Source organism: Mytilus edulis, chromosome 8 (genome assembly GCF_963676685.1).
Source record: "Mytilus edulis chromosome 8, xbMytEdul2.2, whole genome shotgun sequence".
Lineage (NCBI taxonomy): Eukaryota > Metazoa > Mollusca > Bivalvia > Mytilida > Mytilidae > Mytilus > Mytilus edulis.
The window spans coordinates 57,264,410-57,286,066 of NC_092351.1; the positions used below are offsets into that span (position 1 = coordinate 57,264,410).

Consider the following 21,657-nt stretch of genomic DNA (forward strand, 5'->3'; position numbering starts at 1 on the left):
ACATGTGATATCCGTGTATATTTGAGTCCATTCGTTTTTCATTTTGAATTATCAAAAACAAAAAAACAAAAACGAGAATGTTTTCATTGTACGTTTTTGATTTTTCAATATGAAAAACAAAAGTGTTTCCGTTTTTCGTTTTCGATATTACTAAAGAAGAGTTTTGTATTTAATTTATTTATTTTTAGATACATAATGTAATATGTTTTCCTTTCTTGTTTCACAGTCATTGAAAATAGTGCCAATGTAGGGGGGCAATATAAACACTCCTGTGTTAATTCAACATAATTTATACAAAATAAACCGCATGACTTCTGAATTGAAATACGGTGATAAAGTAATCAAAGATTTTCAAATTACCTTGTTTATACCTTTGATAAGGAATGAATTATCATATTTAAATATTAAACGAATCACAAATTTAAATTGTACAATATAATATTACGATACATAAAAATGGTACAAATACATAGATTTGTTACAACATGATACTTATAAGGGAGGTAATTACTTTTTAAAACTGACAAGAAAACTAGCCTGGTCGTTAAAGTATACATGCACAGCGGTTGTCAGAACAATATTATTTTGATCTAAGATAATGTCGACGGATGAAAAAGTCTTAAACAATCTGAACACGGGTGCGTGAACTTTACTTTTAAGTTTAGAAAGGTCGATCTAAGATTATTAGAATTGATGACCAACGTCCATCACCTGCCAGTATTTTCAGTACCGTGAACATCGAGGACGATATTAAATGTGTTTTGCTTGATAGATTGATTAAAAAACAAATTTCCGCAATTTCACAATTCAAACCTGGACAAGCATTCAATTATTTTGGCATTCGGAGCCTATAGGGTTTTAGTTTTGCTTATTTGTGAAGTCTATATATATGGTGACCTGAACTAGAGGGCGTTGATGGGGAATTATGTAATTGAGAATAGTTGACAAAAAATATAAATAATAGAGACAATGGACCAAGAAATAAATAAAAATTTTTAAAGCTAGAATAATGGTGTTAAAATATAAAGAGAAGAGAAAAATTGGCAAAAAGTATAAAGAATAGAGAAAAATTGCCTAAAATATCAAAGAATACAGAAATTAAGAACCCTGAATCCAGACCATCATACTAGTTGCCTTAATCAATGTTTAGTTTGTCTCTGGGAGATTTGCATTGGTTATCATACGGTTTCTCTTTATTTCGATGGCTATTAATTAAGATACGAGCTTTCATTATTTGCCAACATATTACATATCACATTATAAAAAAAAATACTATTATTTTTTGCAAACTACCATAGATTTGCGGGTAATTGTTCTCCATAAAACCACATTGGAGTCCACTTTTTTTTTCATGTGGACTTAAGCTAACCACCCTACCCTACCATTACCGAAAAGATTATAAAACACATTTCAACGGCAATACTTTTGTCCGCACAATGTGTAAAGGGGAGCTTGGTAGGCTAGCTGATGTCTACTGGAGAAAATAATCAACATGATCAAGGTTGCTGTTCGGCTTATTTTATTTTTAAAAGATAGGTCCAAAGTCGGGGTCGGACACTTAACCCAACCCTTACCGAAAATTTTATAAAAAATTTCCTCACTAGGTGCAAAGGGAAGCATGACAGCAGAGGTTTACAGTAGAAAAATCCAAAGTAGGTCTCAAGTTGAGGTCGGATACCCAACCCAACCCTTACCGGATAGTTAATAAGAACAATTCAGCGGCAATACTTTTATCTGCACTAGGCGAAAACGTAAGCTATAGATATAGGGCATACTTGATCAAAATTACAAGTTTGGGTATAGCTAGGATTAATTTTTTAAAGCTAATAAATAATTCCTTGCCCACCATACTTTGAATACAAAAAATAAACCTTTAGTCTAATCATAATTAAGCGAAATCCACTAGTTCCGAGGTAGAATGTTTTGTAAAATCAGTTTTATGTGGTAAAAAAACTTTCTTTTCTTCTAATGCAGAGCAATTATTACTGTTCATGAACTATTTCATAGGATGCGGATAATATGGAAGCTATATATTTCACACAATAGAGCAATTTGCCATCATTTAAAAATAATCATAACTATTTACGATTCTATAAACACACAAAATTGTTGACTTTTTAAAATGTAAAGCGTGCTACACACTGTATAATATATTGAAAGCGATTTCTATTGCCTTTATACAACTAACGAACCATAAATGAAATTTAAAAAAAATCATTAAATATTGTATTTGACTGCTTAACTATATATTGAAAACTGGTGATATAGTGGTTATTTATTAATAAAACATTTGAAGTATGTTTGAGTATATATATTTGAAAGCTGGATGCTAACGACGGACTGCTTGAGCCTAGTCTCACAAACTCCGCATTTGCATTACAGCCGATTGTATTGAGTGTGTAGACAAAGGTAATATCATTGGTTACCTTTCTTGTTAAACCGTGAAGTCATTTTTAGGTAAGGTATACTACCCTTCTGTGGAAGTAACCTAGTCCTACAGACAGTTTGATTGGTTATATGTCGGACCAGTCTGCTCTTAAAGGAGGATAGTTTATCTAACCTAATAATGACTTCACCATACAGCTAGCAAGCAATCTAACCAAGGATACCACCTTTGCTTACACACTCACTGAATCGTCTGTAACGTCTTTACATTACATGTTGCAACACCTTGCCAAATTATTGGGCTCCAGTAAATGTTTGGAAAGTTAAGTAAATGTTTGGAAAGTAATGAAATCTGTAATGGTAGTTTGTAAAAACAATGTCAAAATCGAAATGTAACTGACAAAAGAAGTTACATACATTAAAAAAGGTTGAGACATTGAAGGCCAAATAAGTTTTCATATTTCACATTCTTGCGTGTCTTATAGTTATCCGACGGTCATTATAGAGTTTACAAAGTAATTTAATACTAAGGCAAAAGTTAATGTAGATTTTCATTGGTGAAATTTAGACTGCAATACAAATAAAGGATTCTCAAATGATCATGACTTTGGTTTGTAGTACAATGAGCAAACCCCACAATCAATCAATCAATCAATCAATCAATCAATCAATCAATCAATCAATCAATCAATCAATCAATCAATCAATCAATCAATCAATCAATCAATCAATCAATCAATCAATGAACCAATTAATCAATTAACTAATCAATTATTCAATCAATACAATTGAGAATGGAAATAAAGAATGTGGCAAAGAGACAACAGCCAAACCAAAGAGCAGAAAACAGAAAACAACCGAAGGCCACCAATGGGTCTTCAACACAACGAGAAAATCCCGCAACCAGAGGCGGGCTTCAGCCGGTCTCTAAATAAAAATATGTACTACTTAAGTGAATATGGACTTACAGTAAACTAAAATAAAAAAAAACATAAAATAACTAACAAAGGCCAGAGTCTCCTGACTTGGGACAGGCGCAAAAATGCGGCGGGGTTAAACATGCTTTGTGAGATCTCAACCCTCCCACTATACAACTATACAACTATAGCTAGTCAGCTAGCAACTGATTCATAAATTAAACTACTAGCAGTAACTGACATGCCAGCTCAAGACCCCAATTAAACCGATCAAAAGATTATATAGATATAATAAGATGTGGTATGAGTGCCAATGAGACAACTCTCCATCCAAGTCACAATTTGTAATATGGAATATGTGTACTGTGTTTCAAATTAATTAGACTGCAACTTCATCAAAATCTACCTTTACCAAAAAACTTTAACCTGAAGCGGGACAGACGGATGAACGGAAGAACGAACGGACGCACAGAACGAACAGCATAAAGTCCATAAATGGAACGTAAAAAATGTGCTGAAATTGAATGAAGGTCTGGTTAATCTCAATGAGACCATAATCGGCATATCCAAATAAATTTCCCTAAGGTCACAAACAATATCTTTCACTTAAAGATCTATTGCCATTACTTCTGCAATATAGTATTTATCAATAATAATGTAAAAGAAATTGTATGCATGTAAATTAAAAACGACCAGGGCAGCAAACTTAGCAGTCCTTTCAATACCAATCAAACACTGTAAAAATATTTTTGAATATTGTTCTCATTGATATAAATAGTAATTTTGTTATCAGTAACTTAAAACCATATTAAATATTATTGTTTTACACATCAAGGTACTACAATCTGTTGTTACCTATGCTTTAGCATTGCACAAGGTCGTGTTTTTCTCTTATTGTTAATAACGTCTTTACACTAAATCCATTGGATGTTGGATTTGCACTGATTGACATTTTGGTCTTAGATACATGATTTTTGTATTAGTTTTTATTGGCTTTGAACTAGCTGTCAGTAACTGCTATTACACTCCGATCTGTGCTTTTTTGTCCTTTTTACAGCGGATGACCGTGAAGTCATTCCGGTGTATTGATGCGAGAGAGCTTTCCATTACGTAACTTTCGTGTTGAACTTGTAGCCGATCTATAATCTGTAAATACGCGGAAATCATCGAGTGTAAAATAACATTCATAATCGCTTGTTATCCACTTATTTCTTCACTGTGTACTTAAAAATTTATTATTTTTAGAACATAAATTAAAAATATGAAAATGTTTTGTTATATATTATATATATGTACTTATATAATTATTTTCTGTGACTGTATCTTACATTAATTTGTAGGATCCTTTACTATAGATAATTTAGCTGATCTGTTAAAATAACATCTCCATGCCTTATATATCATGTACTGTAAGTACGACGTTAGATTAAAACTGACGTGGAAAGGTTGGACTATGGCTTCAATATTCAATGTTTTAAGAGATCATGTTTTACTTGGCGTAGCCTTAATAAGTTGGAATAGATCTACGAAGACCAAAGAATGGTCATGTATGGTTTGGCACTTGTACATGCCCACCGATGTCCAGATATTGTTCGAAATTGTTTTTGAAAAGTTACGATGCTACCGGATATTGAAAAACATGTCCTTTTTTCATGGAAAATTAAACTGTTACGGCATATTACAGAACACTAAACTGTCTTTCATTGCTGTAAATACAAGTTAAAAAGCTAACGTGGGTTACATTAAAGCTAGAAATCCAAATCCTCCGGCAACAGATAATTAAAAAGAAAAAGCACATGACCTTTACGTCGTTTTGCATTTGCGCCGATTTTAACATCATTTGAGGGTTAAACTTGCATTTAGCGGTGTTCAGGTCCTAAATAGAAAATAAAGAGATGCGGACTAAATGTACACGGGACAAAGTTGCAATCAATACATAGACAAAATACAAATTATCAACGAGCAGGGCTTTTATTCCTGTTCTTCATCTTGAAAGAAGCTGGAGGGATTTCAACTCGGAACCGGACCATTTATACCCATTATACAATAGCCACATAGGTTAGTGCATCGGACTACAAACTCAAAAGGTTCCTGGTTCGATCCCCGTTACGGGGAGAAAATTACAATCCACTATAAATAAATATGTTTAAACTAACCATAGTCATACACTTGACTATTAGGATTACACGTTTTTTTTCCTTTATCCTACATATGTCTTTTGATATTGTTCCTATATGATCCTATATGTAAATCCTTGAATGTTGAATGTTGAAAATGGATACAAAAAAAATAAAATAAAAGAAATGAATGTTGAATATTGAAATCGAATGTTGAATGTTGAAATCGAATGTTGCATGTTGAAATCGAAAGTTGAATGTTGAAAATGGATACAAGAAAAAAAAAAATTAAAAAAATTTGAATGTTGAAAGTTGAATGTTGAAATCGAATGTTGAATGTTGAAATCGAATGTTGAATGTTGAAAATGGATACAAGAAAAAAAAAAAAAAATTTGAATGTTGAATGATGAATGTTGAATATTGAACCAACTTGACATCCGTTGTTAACACTGTCAATCATGATGACATCGTTCTCCTTTTTTTAGCTCACATGACCCAGAGGGTCAAGTGAGCTTTTCTCATCATTTAGCATCCACTGTCCGTCGTCGTTCGTTAACTTTTACAAAAACCTTTGAAACTACTTGGATAAATTGAACCAAAATTGGCTTTACTCAACCGTAGAGTATCTAGTTAAAAAATTATCCAATGACCTCATCAAGGATAAAAAATAAAACATAGGGGTAAAATGTAGATTTTGGCTTATGTCTCTGAAATCAAAAGAATTTAGAGGATTACTAAAATGGGAATAAACCTGTTCATCAGGTCAAGATCTATCTGCCCTTGAATTGTTTTCAGACGAATCAGACACGCTGTTGTTGGGTTGCTGCCCCTGAATTGGTAATTTTAAGAAAATGTTGCAGTTTTTGGGTATTAAAATCAATATCATTATAGATAGGGATAAACTGTAAACAACAAGATTGTCCAGTAAAGGTGTAATACCACCATTGATATTCCCCAATTAGTCTTTGTTGAATTTGCACTTATCAAAGAAAATATGCAGAACTTATCATTGATTCAAATAACCAAATACTTGGCTTGAGTAAAGTTTTATCCTGTCCAATACGATAGAAACAAAATACACGTATAACCATGACTGGATTTAAACTAATGAAATTTTACCTGTGTACAAGCTTTAATAACCATGTAACCTCAGGTTATAGACACCCAAAATAAAAAAAATAATGGACTTTGAAATACCAAAGATTAACCTAGATTTGCTTCCTTAAAAAAGCAAAATCAAACTGACCAATAGCAAGTATATTAGTTAAGAGATGTATTGTTTTGGTCGCTTTATTTATTTGTGAACTTTCCCGTACAGGACTTCCTCATGAGAGACATGGCAGATACATATTTTAGCGAAGCTCTATGTGAAATGGATGAGTTGAGAAGGGGAAACCAAAGGTCAAAGGTAAGGTTATGTGCTCTAAACATTTCTTAAAATATACTCTGTAACACTTTAGATAAAAAAACGTTGCTATTTTCAACTGATTAATCATAGCAACTCAAAATAGTTCAAAATTTCAGAGAAAATCTACAGCCCACAAGGATTTTTCTATTAACTTAAAATCATCCATCAAACCCGAGAAACCGGAAAGTGTGTAGTCAAAAAGGATGTGTTCATTGAATCTCGTTTTGAACTTGTGGCAGGTTATAACATATTTGATAAACTGTTCTTGGTTTTGAGTAGACGTAATCTTACATTTTTAGGTTTAGAACCTAACCAAGTGTCGAGTGATGAATACATAGCAATAGACGCCTACCTTGTCTATTTTCGCGCAGTTTCTCGCTCCATTTGGAGTAATGCGATATCCTTGGTTAAAAGACTAGTCTTGTTTTGTTTAATCGTTAATGATAAATGCTATGTGAATATCTGTTAACTACTTTTGAGTTATTTTTAGATATGATAAAGGTTAATAATGCTTTAATTTTTTCATTGTATTGAATATTCTTGCTTTGAATTGAATCAGTTGAGAGATTAAAATCGAAGATTACAGGTAAGGGTATTTTGCAATACCGTCTTATTAATTTGCCTCTTAATTGGCGTAAGAACTAGATATCAACTTGAAAAACTAATGTTTTAAGTATATCAACTGGTTTTTAAATAGATGAGTTATAACAGTGCTTTCAAATAATCTTTTAGTTTCTCTTATCATGACTTTTATGTACGTCATATTTAAAAGATGCAGTCCGGAAGGGGATGATTTTTATATCATTTTGTGTATCTTCAATGTGAAGGAATACTAATGTATTTTCTTTTTTAGCTACAACTGAAAACAAAGCCAGACGTTTTTCAGTTAGGACCTGAACATTTCTTGAAAAGGTTTTTTCTTCATTCTTTATTTTTTGGTTTAAATTTTAATGTAGTATTGGCACATTATTTGCTTTCCTGTAAACCCTAAATTAACCCTCTTAAATCTTCTTCTGATCATAATTTATTATGCGAAAGCACATTTGATGTGTTTAACTTTCCGAAATGAGAGTACTTTAGGGGGAAATCAACATTACTACAAAACACTTATACTTGTGTCTCTATGTATTGTATTGTCATTATTTCTTGTACGGTACTGTTTATTTGGATTGATAATCTTCTGTTATCAAAACTGTTGTTAAGTTCAATAAAAAGTTAATTGAAATTTTGAACTTAGAAGGCATTTGTAAATGAATCGAAACTGTGGTTTCTCTTGTCAACAGGACAGGGCCTTCAGTCTTGTCTGTTACATTTCCAATGAGAATAAAAATGTATATGGAAATTAATCGAAACATAAGAATACGAAAAACCTGATTTTCGAAAAAAGTGGTCATTTGTTTCCATTTATGTTGGAGAAAAGAGTTCGTTAAACTTTTTTACTAAGTCTTTCTTTTATTTTCATCGATGACAGAATCAGATAACTATGCAAAATAGGTTTGAGAAAGAGCGAGCTGATGCTAAGAATGCTGTAGAGGAATATGTATATGACATGAAAGATAAACTGTCTGGGGCCTATGAACCTTTTGTTAGAGAAGCAGTAAGTAGCATGCATATTTACTGACAAACTATATGGTCAACTTAAAATGCAACTATTATGTTAGCTTTCCAAATTTTAGTTACTCATGATATTATGAAAAAAATATTTTCCAGGTGATTTAGTTATGTGACTCTCTTATATTTGAATATGCCAAGTTGATTAGTACGGGTAAAACATGAAATAAAAGAAAATTACCAAAAATTAGAAAATTGGTTTACAGTATGTCTAATAAACGATTATCTATGGTTCTGAAAATATCAAACACAATAGGGAAGCTTAAATACAAGGATGTTATCAATCATATGTTTCTAACGGATTTGTGATTCGTTTAAACTTTATCTCATGTAAATGTGTATTCACGCAGTTTGCACGCCAATGTCGTGTGTAGCTTTTGGAAGTCATTATAAAATTTCACAATTTTAAATAGTTCATGAAATATTTGCTTGAGGTCAGTATGATGTTTTATCGACCTTGAGAGACATATTGACTGAGGACAATATAACATGGTAACGACCTTATCGAAAGTATAACTGTATAGAAACAAATTGTCATCTCAATATAACACCTACAATACTCTCTCCGCCTTTATTTTTTATAATAGAGAATATCAACTTCTATATTTCTATTGGGTTGTCACTGATAAAAAAGGAATATATATAACACTTGATTAACCATGACCATTTACAACTGTTACATTACAATATGTTTTAAAATACTGCACATGAAAATCATATTTATTTTGTTTTCCATTTTAGAACAGAGAAAAGTTCAGTAAATTATTATCAGAAACTGAAGACTGGCTGTGTGAAGAAGGAGATGACCAGAAAAAACAAATTTACCTTGACAAACTTACACAGTTAAAGGTATTTTGATTTGTTATGTTTTATTTGAAATCAGTACATTTGTGAGTTAGAAAACATCATATACCTAATCCTGGCCTTGTTTACACTAGTTTATATCATGATATACAAATGTATAAATATATGTATAGCTATATTTGTTTGTAAATTACATACAATATGACATACTTAAATTTTTATGCCACATGTATGGGCATGATTTTTATTGGTCTGTGCATCCGTTTGTCTTTTCCTTCCTCCGCTCGTTGGTTTGTCTCGCTTCAGGTTAAAGTTTTGGTCCACTGAACATAGAAAATGATAATGGCGTTGGGGCATACGTGAACTAGGGACACATTCTTGTTTGATATATATAATATGTTGAAAATATAAATTAGAAAGATGATATTCACCCCGCTAGATGTCAAATGCTTCAACATGTAAGCAGTCTAAAGTCTGCTTTTTCAAGGTAGTTGCAAACCTCTACTTATATAAGTTATGAAAATAACCAGTCAAGGTTTCCTTAAGGTCTACAGTGTTGGGGGGAAAACATGTTTACTGTTGTGCCAGTTGATAACTGTAATTTTCTGTATAGATTTAGAAAGAATTTTGATTGCTATCACAGAAGATATCTTATTTAGACATGTATTTTAATAGCTTCTATAAAAAAAAGTAGATGTGGTATGATTGCCTATGAGACAACTCTCTACAAGAAACCAAAATGACACAAAAAACAACTATAGGTCACCGTACGGCCTTCAACAATGAGCATACCCGCATAGTCAGCTATAAAAGGTCATGAAATGACATTGTAAAACAATTCAAAGGAGAAAACTAATGGCCTTATTAGTTATGTACAAAAAATGAACGAAAAACAAATATGTATTACATAAACAAACGACAACCACCGAATTACACAGTCCTGACTTAGGACACTCATTTTCATACAGAATATTGCGGGGTTAAACATGTTAGCAGGATCCCAACCCTCCCTTAACCTGGGAAAGTGGTATAACAGTACAATATAAGAACAAACTATAAAAATCTGTCTATTTGATTACTTTAAGAATATTGGTATTCCAATAAAAGACAGATATGATGAATTCCAGTGGAGGCCTGCAGCATTTGATGAATTATGCCATGGTATACAACATGTCAGGAAATTTTTAGATCTCTGTGGTCAGAAGGTAATGCATAGTTCTTGAAGTCATTATATCCTCTACTTTGATTGTGATGCAGGGGTTTATAGCAACTGTTGTGTCCTTCACTCTACACTTTGTCTTCAAAACAACTATAGAATCAGTAACACATGGTATTGCTCACCCCTATCACAGCCTACACCTGCTATCAACTTTTACGATGTAAAATTTAATTCAATGATGTTGGCAGTGGCGTCAACAATTTGTGGCTAGGTCAGTTGAAGAGGAGCCTCTTCTGATAAATCAATGATACCGTAAATTGGGTTATTTTGGTTATAGTTTTATTTTAGTTTATTTGATGCCTCAAATGAAAGTGCCAAAATTAAACACACCAAAATAAGGCAAACACTAAAAAATTGAAACGCCAAAATCGCATACCGGTACCACAATATCGTAATGTTAATTGTATGGGAAAATATTTGATGCTATTATATCTTCCGTATTTTTACTACAATTCTATACATAGTCAAATCTGCCAATAAGTAACTGGTATAATTTGACAACACTTTCTAATTCTTACTTTATTGTCAATTTTCTAAAATTGTTACAGCACTTCTATAAAAGCATGCAAACAAATCATTGATTAACTTGCTTGCTATATTTGTTGGATGTTTGTTTACTATTTACTGGAATTTGATTGGACAATAACCATTAAATTCATTTCATATCAATTCTTATTGTCCAATCAAATCCCAGTATATATAAAATCTGACTGAAACTCCGCCTTCCTATTGTTGGCAAACAACCAAGCAAACATAGCAAGTAAGTTGATCAATGTTTTGTTTTGCATTCTTTTTAGCTCACCGTTCCAAAGGAACTGTGAGCTTTAGCCATCACTTGGCGTCCGTCGTCGTCCGTCTGGTGTAAACTAGTTCAAACATCTTCTCTTCTGAAACTACTGAACCAATTCAAACCAAACTTAAGCTGAATGATCCTTAGGGTGTCTAGAATAAAGTTTGTGTTTTATTTTATGTTTCGTCAAAAAACCTAGCCGCCATAGCTAAAATAGAACATCGGGGTAAAATGCAGTTTTTGGCTCATATTTCAAAAACCAAAGCAGTAAGAGCAAATATGACATGGGATAAAAGTGTTCATAAGGTTAAGTTCTATCAGCCCTGAAATAACCCTTTGTTGGGTTGTTGCCACTAAATTGGTAATTTTAAGGACATTTTGGAGTTTTTGGTTATTATCTTGAATAGTATTAATGACAAAGATAAGCTGTAAACAGCAAATAGGTTCAGGAAAGTAAGATCTACAAATAAGTTTTGTATGACCAAAATTGTCAACTGGCCCCTTTAAGAGTTATTGCCCTTTTAGGACAATTTTACACATTTGTTTATCATGTTTTCTAACTTTAAAAAATCTTCTCCTCTAAAACTACCGAAACCAAATTTAATCTGAATGATCCTTAGGATATCTAGAATAAAGTTTGTGTTTTATTTTCTGTTTCTTCAAAAACATGGCCGCCATGGCTAAAAATAGAACAAAGGGGTAAAATGCAGTTTTTGGCTTCTATCTCGTAACCAAAGGATTTATAGCCAATCTGACATGGGATGAAAGTGTTCATTAGGTCAAGTTCTATCAGCCCTGAAGTTTTCAGATAAATCTAACAACCCATTGTTTAGTTGCTGCCACTAAATCGGTAATTTTTAGGAAATTTTGCAGTTTTTTGTTATCATCTTGAATGTTATTAATAATAAAGATAAACTGTAAACAAAAACAAAAAAAATCAGCAAAGTAAGATCTAAAAAATTAAAATTAAACTTTGTTTGATTTCATCAAAAAATAAATTCTTAAGGTTCTTTGATATGCTGAATCTACAAAAAAACAAAAAAAAAAATACGATGAAATTGGACACTTAAACTAAAGATAAATGCAAAAAAAAATCAAGGTGAGCGATTGAGGATCTTGAGAGCCTTTTGTGTAGAAGAACTGTAAGAAAACACAGCAAGAAATTTTATTCACACATGTGACACTTTTTTCAGCTTTGAACCACGATATACGGAATTATTTGTAATTGCATCCGGCATAGTCAGATCCAGTGCCCCCGTTTTTCGATGGAAAAATTTGGTTGATTATATAGGGAATCAATGAAGCATGACTGGAATGAGCCCCCCCCCTTATGAAAAGTTCTGGATCCGCCATTGAATCTGTATCAGATTCCTTCATGAGGTTAACTTTGTCGTGTTTCTTGTTTGAGAAGTTCGATGATATTTTATCAAATAACATGTAAATAAAGGCAAAAATCAAACATGTCCATTGGACGAAGCACCACGATTACACACACCAAAATAAAACACAGCCCTTTCAAGAGAAAACTGCCAAAATATCACGACGCCAACATTTCCCAATTTACGGTATTTGGTATGCAACTTGTACAAGCATTGGGACATCACATTTTCATTCAGTTAAATGGCCTTGGACAAATAACATATGTGCAACACAGGGGGTCATTGGAATTCTGTTCTCATTTTCCTTTTTTAATGAGTCACTTTCAAATTTGAGATGGGAGAATATAAATATTTGTATTGAATAGCTTAAAAAATGGTAAATACTGAAGTGGGAAAGGCTGGGCTTCTCATTTGGGATAGGTTAAACAAAAGAAATCCACATGTATGAAAAGAAGGTTATCAAGATATTACTATGCTGTATATTGTATTTACAGGATGAAAAGTTCGCCCACTTATCAGCAGAAGATATTGAAAAAGTCTCTAAATGTCTGGAAGAAAAAGAACAATGGCAAAACAAAGCACTGATGGACACACAAAAACAAAGTTGTTATGATCCTCCAAATGTTTTAGCACAACAAATTCGATCAACAAAACAGGTGAGCCAACTTTAAAATTGGTGTGTTATCATTAATTATATTACAGACTTAGAAATATCATCATTTATAAATTGTACATAATATTCTCTCTATTTAGAGCTGTAATGATACACTTAACTAATGATAAGAAACTTATTTAAGGGTTGCGGTAAGATACATTTTGATTACATTCATAATCAATACATAACCTTAAACCCAATACATGTAGTGTAATATTAAACTACCTTTGTTCTAGGGTTTTTGTTTTTTTTTGTTAACCTGGTGTTCACTTATTATAGCTGAAATACATGCCATTCTTTTTATGATGTTTTTAATTTGAAACAAGTATTAACTGGAATTTTGATTGGTTTTATATGGAACGGAACTGAACAGGAATACCAAGAAAATGAATCTAAAATCAAACCAAGCAAAAATACTCCGGTTCATAACTTCTTCTGTGAATTGTTTCACAACTAGTCTATATATATATATACATATTATATTTTTGTCTATATTGATTTATTTATCCATCAACAGTCTTCGGAGGTCATCAGGATGGATAATTAGATGGCACCTGTTCTAAAATACACGGGAAATGCTTAGATATTATAATAAGTCCACCGTGCATGGTTAATTGTTTTGTTTGTAATTTTTGTAATTTGAATAAATGTTTTATATAGAAAAGATGATGTGGTATGATTGCCAATGAGACAACTCTCTACAAGAGACCAAATGACACTAAAAATAACCGCTTTAGGTCACAGTATGGCATTCAACAAATAGCAAAGCCAATACCACAGTCAGCTATAAAAGGTCCCAAAATCACAAATATAAAATAATTCAAACCAGAAAACTATTTGGCCTAATTAATGAACCAAACAAATGGACGAAAAACAAATGTGTAACACAGCATTAAATGACAACCACTGAAATACAGGTTCCTGACTTGGGACAGGCACATACACAAAGAAAGTGGCAGGGTTAAACATGTTACCAGGATCTTGTATGTTTCAAATATAATTTGATGAATTAGGTAAATTGATGAACTAGATTTTAACAGCTAATGCCTAATTTGGAACAAAAGTATTTTTAAAGGATTGAAAATTTTAATCACTTGACGTTGATAATTATTGTAATCTTATTTAATATGTTAGTCATTAGATACTACGTGCAATCCCATTATGAACAAACCCAAGCCTGAAGTGGAACCACCAAAAGAAGAGAAAAAAGATGTGAAGAAGGAAGGAGAAAATAATGGAGAGAAAATGGAAACAGATTCAACAAAACCAGGAGAAACACCCGCAGATTCACCGAAAACAGAAGTAAAACCGGAAATGGACATCGATTGATAACGTACATTAATAGGACAATTTTTTTTTTTATTGAAATGGAGTGAGAGGTCACGGATAATGAAGAAATAGTTGTTTTAGATCTTGAACTGTTCATTTTGCAGACGACATGCTGACTTCGTTTTTGATAAAATTTAGGGCACTAAAGACTTTATTTTGTAAAAAGAAATTATTTTGTTTGAAATCTCTTTTCTATAAGTCAATTTTAAATTGGAGAGGAAACTAGCATTAAACTTCTTTTTCCGATGTATTTTATGAACATGATTAGATGTTGATGTGAAAATGAAACAGAATGTTGTTGATAAATTTTTATTCTTTCATTCTTGCACATTATATAAGTAAATTTTGTCTTAATAAAGAAACAGTTATGTATAAAACTAACACATATGTTGAAAAGTCTGATATCGTGTTTCGAATCAGTATGTATGTTTTATTCACACATTTTCCATTGGTAACTGCATTTGTATAATATATCATTTAAGATAATATAATTTATACAATATTAAAGCTGCGAGCTAATTGTTACTGTTAATATGTGTAATGCAAGTAAGTGCTTTTGTGTTATGAATGGTTGTTATGGTAACTATGGTAAAATACTGTGTTGAAATTGAAAAAGAATTTGTACATAGATTTATTGGCAACTGAAATCTGCTTATTTTGATACATACAAAAAACCAAGAACAAAAGATGCTGGTCAAAAGACCAAAACAAAAAAAAAATGACATTGTAAAAGGTCACACCAGGTGTCACCACTTTAAAACTTTTTTTTTTAGAATAAAAGTGGCAATTGAACTTCTGACTACAATATATCAAATGCTTTAACATAAATTTTTGTTGAAGCATATATATTACAATAATTTTTATAACTTCGTTCTCTAAATACATTTTATGTTATATAACTGAGATTTTAGGATTCAGTCCAATTATGAAAACTTTATTCTTTATTCTTTTTTTTTTACATTGTTGATGCTGTTATTCAGTGATTGACGTTTACAATTTTATCCATGTTACTGTAAGTTGTTTCATTGCTTCAATTTCAATCATACATTTCATTATCATTCAGTTATTTGTTTTAAATCATGTGCAGGTATATATATATAGTGCTTAAGTAATCGCAGGGATCCAGTTTATCCTTAAACAAATAAGTTATATATAATCTCTATTTCAAAAATTAAGTCCACAAGGGTCGACTTTTACATATAAAATAGATACAAAACTGTTTTCTGCTCTTTGGTCTCTTTGGTCTGTCACCCCCAGTTCAAAAGAATGTTTGATAAAAACTCCAATGTCGATTAAATTCAGAGGTGGAGCTAAAGAAAGATTTTAAAGTCAAATTCAGGCATTTGAAAATGGATTAAAGTTGCACTGCCCAGCACGGTCATTAAGGTGGAATATAAGGACTGCTGAGTTTCTTTTGATTGTCCTGTTTGTAAAAATAAAAAAAATAAATTATTCCTCAACTAGCAGTGCTATAACCAAGGGATTTTTGTGAGGCATTTTTTCATTTTACCAAGAATTTCTCGAAATGCACAGATTGAATTATTCCCTTTTATTTATTCTGACTATTAACAAACCCCCATGAATAGGTTTGGCCTAGAGTATTGAAATGTTAACTGCGAAAATAACAATTGTTAGAATACACAAACAGTTTTAAAATATTCATTCTTTTTTTTCAAAAGTTTACATGTGAGAAAAGGCTTTTCTTTTTATACTTCATAAAATTCACACAGCACATTGATTTATAGACCATTTTTTTTTGTTGCTTTTAAAGTATTACCATCAGTAGATTACAAATTATGTTTATTAAACTACAGAATGGTGTTGTTTGGTATTATTTCTGTAAGCTCTCTTATTTGTTTCCCTATGGAAATTTGTACTCCTCATATTAAGGTAGCACTACAGTCAGAATTTTCTGACTTTAATCAACAGTCTTTAAAGATTAATTTCTCTAAAACTACTCGATGGATTGTTAAAATTTTTAACTCATTTTAAAGCTGAAATATAACTCTTTCTTAATCTATTTAAAAATTTATTTTTGGTTTGATTAATCTCAAAATATAGCTAATTAATTGCCAAAAAAGTGGTCTTCCAACTTGGATCAAAATGGCACATTCATGTCAAATGGCAGTAAAAATTTGTTTTCATCCCTTTAATCAACCATATAAAATCAACAAAACCATGTCTTAGATTTTTGATATATGCCTCCAGTAAGAAGATATATCTGATTTAACTGCTGGGTTCCAAACCTCATTTCACCTTTCATCTTTGGAGACCTATAAATTCATTTAGAAGCATATTATCTAAAAACTGGGACACGGTATTGTAGAAAACACACCCTTTAATCATTTATATCAAATTCGGGCCAAAGGGGGTACCCATAAAGATTCTATTTTCATTTTTTCATTACAATTCTCATGAAATTTTTTTCTGAGAAATGACCTAAAAACTGAATTTCCCCCTTAACACCTCTATAAAGTCAATATAAATACACAAATTCCACTGGGAACACTCCAGGAGTGTTCTGATACCATTACTATATCATTAGAACCACACACTTTGTGTCTTTGATGCTCTAATGCTGTAAATTTTGCATTATATGTGAACTGTCCAACACTAACTTGGCATTTGGCGGGAGTTTGACGTCACAGATTTGACCAACATCTATAAAGTAGTAATTAAATATAGACAAAGCTCCGCCTCTTTCCAGACAGTCTAAGATAAGAGAATAACATGATTGACCAGCTGTATATAAGCAATGTTTAACATCATTATTCTCTCTATATATAAGAATAATTTTCATTTGAATTTTAAAAAAGAAATAAACTTTGTCTGAAATAAGCTAGAACATTAAGAGAAGTGTGCATAAAAAACATGTTCATAAAAAGATAAAGAATTGGACCATCCTCTTCTTGAAAATACACTTTTCCTCAGATTTTTTTTAATTTAATGGAACTGAAAAATTACTCTTAAACTAAAAATTAGTTAAAATGCATAAAACTGTATTCAAATGAAGAAGACCCAGGGAATAAATTTACACCGGCAGTCAGAGGCTTTTAATACTTTCCCACTCTTTTCCATGGTATTTTATTTTTATTTTTGGTAGATTTTTTCCCTTTAGATTTTTTTCTTTTTCTCTGTTCACTTTCCTGTTATATAAATTATTTTTGTTGCAAAACAATGAGATAAGACTACAATATTTCTCTTGTGGTCAGGGATTAACAGCAGGACACTGGCATCAACAGATGATTGACATATTAGCCCCTACCAAATGCCTATATATTTAGATTAATTACCATGTGCTTTTATTTACATAAGTCAATTATCAATTTACTCCCTGTTGCAATAAGATTATGACTTTGGGATTTTTACATACTGTGCAGAATAGTACTAACTTCAAAATTATGTGATAAAAAAAATATCTTCAAAAAATCATTGTTAGACTGTAGTGCTACCTTAACAAGTTTAATATTTAAAATTTACACAGCAACACATTGAAAATTAAACAAAAATACAAGACAGTAGGATATTAACTAGAAGAAAATGATATGTCCAGTAATAATTTTTTCATAAATGATAAACATGTGACCATTTATAGAATAACTGAACCATGCATTGTTGTAAACTTGTATGTCATTTGTGAAGAGTTGATCATACCACATCTTCTTTTATACATACATATCTGTTTTCAAATATATGTATTTTACAGAAAGAAACCAATTTGTAAAGTTAAAATTGACCGGTCAATAGAATTTTTCAGTTCAGCAATGGAGCAGTTTGTAATTCATCAGCATTTTGTTATGTCATGTGATTGTGAAGTTTATGTTGCCGATTAAAAACTCTAAATATACATTTGTACAACTGATTTACTGTTAGAATTTGCTCAATGTTGTCTGCATTGCTGTTGGCAGGAAAGTATTGTCCAGTTATTGAGTGATTGTCCTTAGTGCAGAAGGTCATGGGTTCATTCCCAGAGCAGGTTGAACGAGATACTAATATTGATAAATTGCTGCTTGTCTGTATTATAGTTAGATTTAAGATTGGTTGGCTAGGAGATTTAATAATGTGAACAGTAGGATAAAATGTCATCTTGCAGACATACAAATCTGATTCAGTGTATTGGACTAGTACACAGCAGGTGTATATTTCAAGTATTCATTACAATATCTAATGAAATGTTGATAGTATTTTAATATATTATTTGGCTTTTTGAACTATTTTGATCTGAGCGTCACTGATGAGTCTTATGTAGACGAAACACGCGTCTGGCGTATAAAATTATAATCCTGGTACTTTTGATAACTGTTAATATTAAATATACTGTAAATTCAGAAATTGTGGGAAAATTTTTTTGATTGTGAAAATTGTTAGGGTACAGTGTTCTCCCCAGGACCTTTAAGCATCATGGTAGGGAATAACAATAATGAATATGGCATTTGTGTCCATTGATCAACAATCCAAACAAAAAAAGCAAGCAAAATTTCTTAATATACATTTTCCTGTAGCAGATTTTGATATTTTCCAGTTATGACCTCTAGCCTGTGGAATGTGTGAACAAGTTCATTAATGTTGTGTTCATCTATTGATTAGATTGGTTGATTGATTGTTTTTTGCTTGCTTAATGTACAGTGGGAAGTATTTCATGCATGTTCAGGATGAAAACAAATTAAAGATTAATTCATTAATTTTATCAAGTTAGGCCAACAAGAATGAAAAGGTGGAAAATTATGACTGCCATTTGAAATGAGGGTATGTTGGATGTGGGTTATAAATTCAAGCTTGCAACAGGCTACATATAGACTACCCAAAGAGATGATGAAAGAGCCTTATAAACTGGCAGAGAACATGAGAATCTCTACAGGAGGCATCAGATTTAACATCCATAATAGAATAAACGGAGTAATTATACATTCTTTAGTTTTAGTGTATGGAATGATTAAAAGGTGTACATGCTTGACTGGCAGATTTCATCTGATCTTGACCTCATTATTATGGTACGTTGGTCAAAGGTAAGATTTTATAATTTTGTCCGTTTATTAGATACTATAAAGCTTGGGGTAAATTTTGTATGGAATGAATGCATGATGTACATGTCTTGTCATTCAGGGTTCATCTAACCGTTACATCATTTTCATGGTTCAATAGTCAATATTAACTATTTGTGTTTTGATTGTAAGGTATACATTCTGGTCTAGCTGTTATCTTCTGACCTTGACATTTTTTTGAGGTTCATTGGTCAATGTTGAGTTTTTGTGTTTTTGTCTATTTCAAATACTATGAGCGATATGTTAACAACATAAGGTGTAAAGATAATTGTAAGGTGTATATAACCATTGTAATGGATCTTTGAAAAGGTTTAGTTTAAGAGATACTTGTAGGAAAACCTTCATGTCTAAGTCTTTCAACATAAAATCAAGTCAGTAGAGCAGTAGAAACATGTTATTTGGTAAGATGTGTTATAAAATCCATTAACTTGACCAAATTTTCATTTTGAGATTTATAGTTTCCGTCCATTTGTCGGTGTTGTCAAATATATCGAAATCATCGAAATCATCTAAATATCGGTGTAGAACTTATTTGATGGACTTTTGATACTCTGGTTGGTTTATTACTTGGTAAGGGTGAGTGTTGGCGCCTGTTAAAACGTTTCAACCTGCTGCATTTGTATACACCTTCCTCAAGTCAGAAGCCTGTTGTTCAGTGGTTGTCGTTTGTTGGTATTGTTCATAGTAGTTTTTGCTTCTCGTTTTTAATTTATGTTATATAAATTCGTTGGTTTCCTGGATATGAATTTTTTTACACAAGTCATTTGGGCTCTTTATAGCTTGCTGTACGGTGCAAGCCGAGGCTCCATGTTAAAGGCTGTACTTTGACTTATAGTTGTTTACTTTTCATACATTGTGACTTTGATGATTGATCACCCATTGGCACTCATATACCCATCTTATTTTATGTATATTGCGTTTGGTTTGGTATATTTGGGCTGTTATAACATCAACGTTAAAAACACAAGGGTTGAATTGGGCATTGAAATATGAGCATGTAATAAGTTTCGTCAGTTCAAACCTTGTCTGAGTGGGACGTCCACTTGACTGTTTGATATGTATAAGATCGCAGCAATGCCCGAAGATAATGTGGACGAAGAATTCAATGTCTCTTGTAGACAAAGATCCAAACAATCTGCACATAAAGAACTTCAGTAACAACTTTGAGCGATCAAAAGGGGCCTGTTGCAAGGTTAAAATATTTTCTTGTCAAATAATTTCTCTCTGGCATTCTGATTTTTGGCTCTGCATTCTCGGTTGACCTGTTTTAGGCTCTTAAAGCAAAAGTTCCAAATGGTGAAGTTGAAATCATCCCTTCTTAAATTTTATGGACGCCATCACGCGTTGGATGACTGTTATGGAATAACCGTTTCACAGATGATATCGGATGTTTCTTATGTCGTAACCACAACCCCCTCCCCTTTTCACGAATGTGACCTACCGAATAAGACAATTTGCCGGATTTGTAATAACACGAGCAACACAACGGGTGCCACATGTGGAGCAGGATCTGCTTACCATTCCGGAACACCTGAGATCACCCCCAGGTTTTGGTCGGGTTCGTGTTACTTAGTCTTTAGTTTTCTATGTTTTGTCTTGTGTACTATTATTTGTCTGTTTGTGTTTTTCTTTTTTGACCATGGCGTTGTCAGTCTATATTCGATCTATGAGTTTGACTGCACCCCTTATATCTTTCGCCCCTCTTTTAAAGGACCTACCTATTGTAATCATTGTTAATTTGTTGTCGTTCTGAACGAATAAAATATATGCAAATGAACGTTTTAAGCGAATATTAATCAATCAACACTCATGGTTATTTATTTCAAAAGTATTTACACCAATTGATAAGTTTTCTTATGTTTCATATCCGTTTTCATGAGCATTTTGTAACATGGTATGTATTGCAAACAGTTGACGTATGTACGTATGTTTCCTTATACAATCGTTGATGACATATGTAATTAATATGATAATTTGATATGGTTCGCATAACCGAATCAC

General features: G+C 32.0%; 1 protein-coding gene across 1 annotated transcript; it reads left to right on the top strand.

Annotated features, from left to right (window-relative positions):
- The first annotated feature begins 6,755 nt into the window (after nucleotides 1–6,755).
- Nucleotides 6,756–16,063, top strand: LOC139484208 (heat shock 70 kDa protein 4-like). Its single transcript, XM_071267942.1, has 6 exons — nucleotides 6,756–6,827; nucleotides 8,299–8,424; nucleotides 9,180–9,287; nucleotides 10,328–10,447; nucleotides 13,125–13,286; nucleotides 14,420–16,063. Exons 1-6 carry the CDS (start codon nucleotides 6,756–6,758, stop codon nucleotides 14,612–14,614), a joined length of 783 nt encoding a protein of 260 aa, XP_071124043.1. The 3' UTR covers nucleotides 14,615–16,063.
- The last annotated feature ends 5,594 nt before the right edge of the window (nucleotides 16,064–21,657 follow it).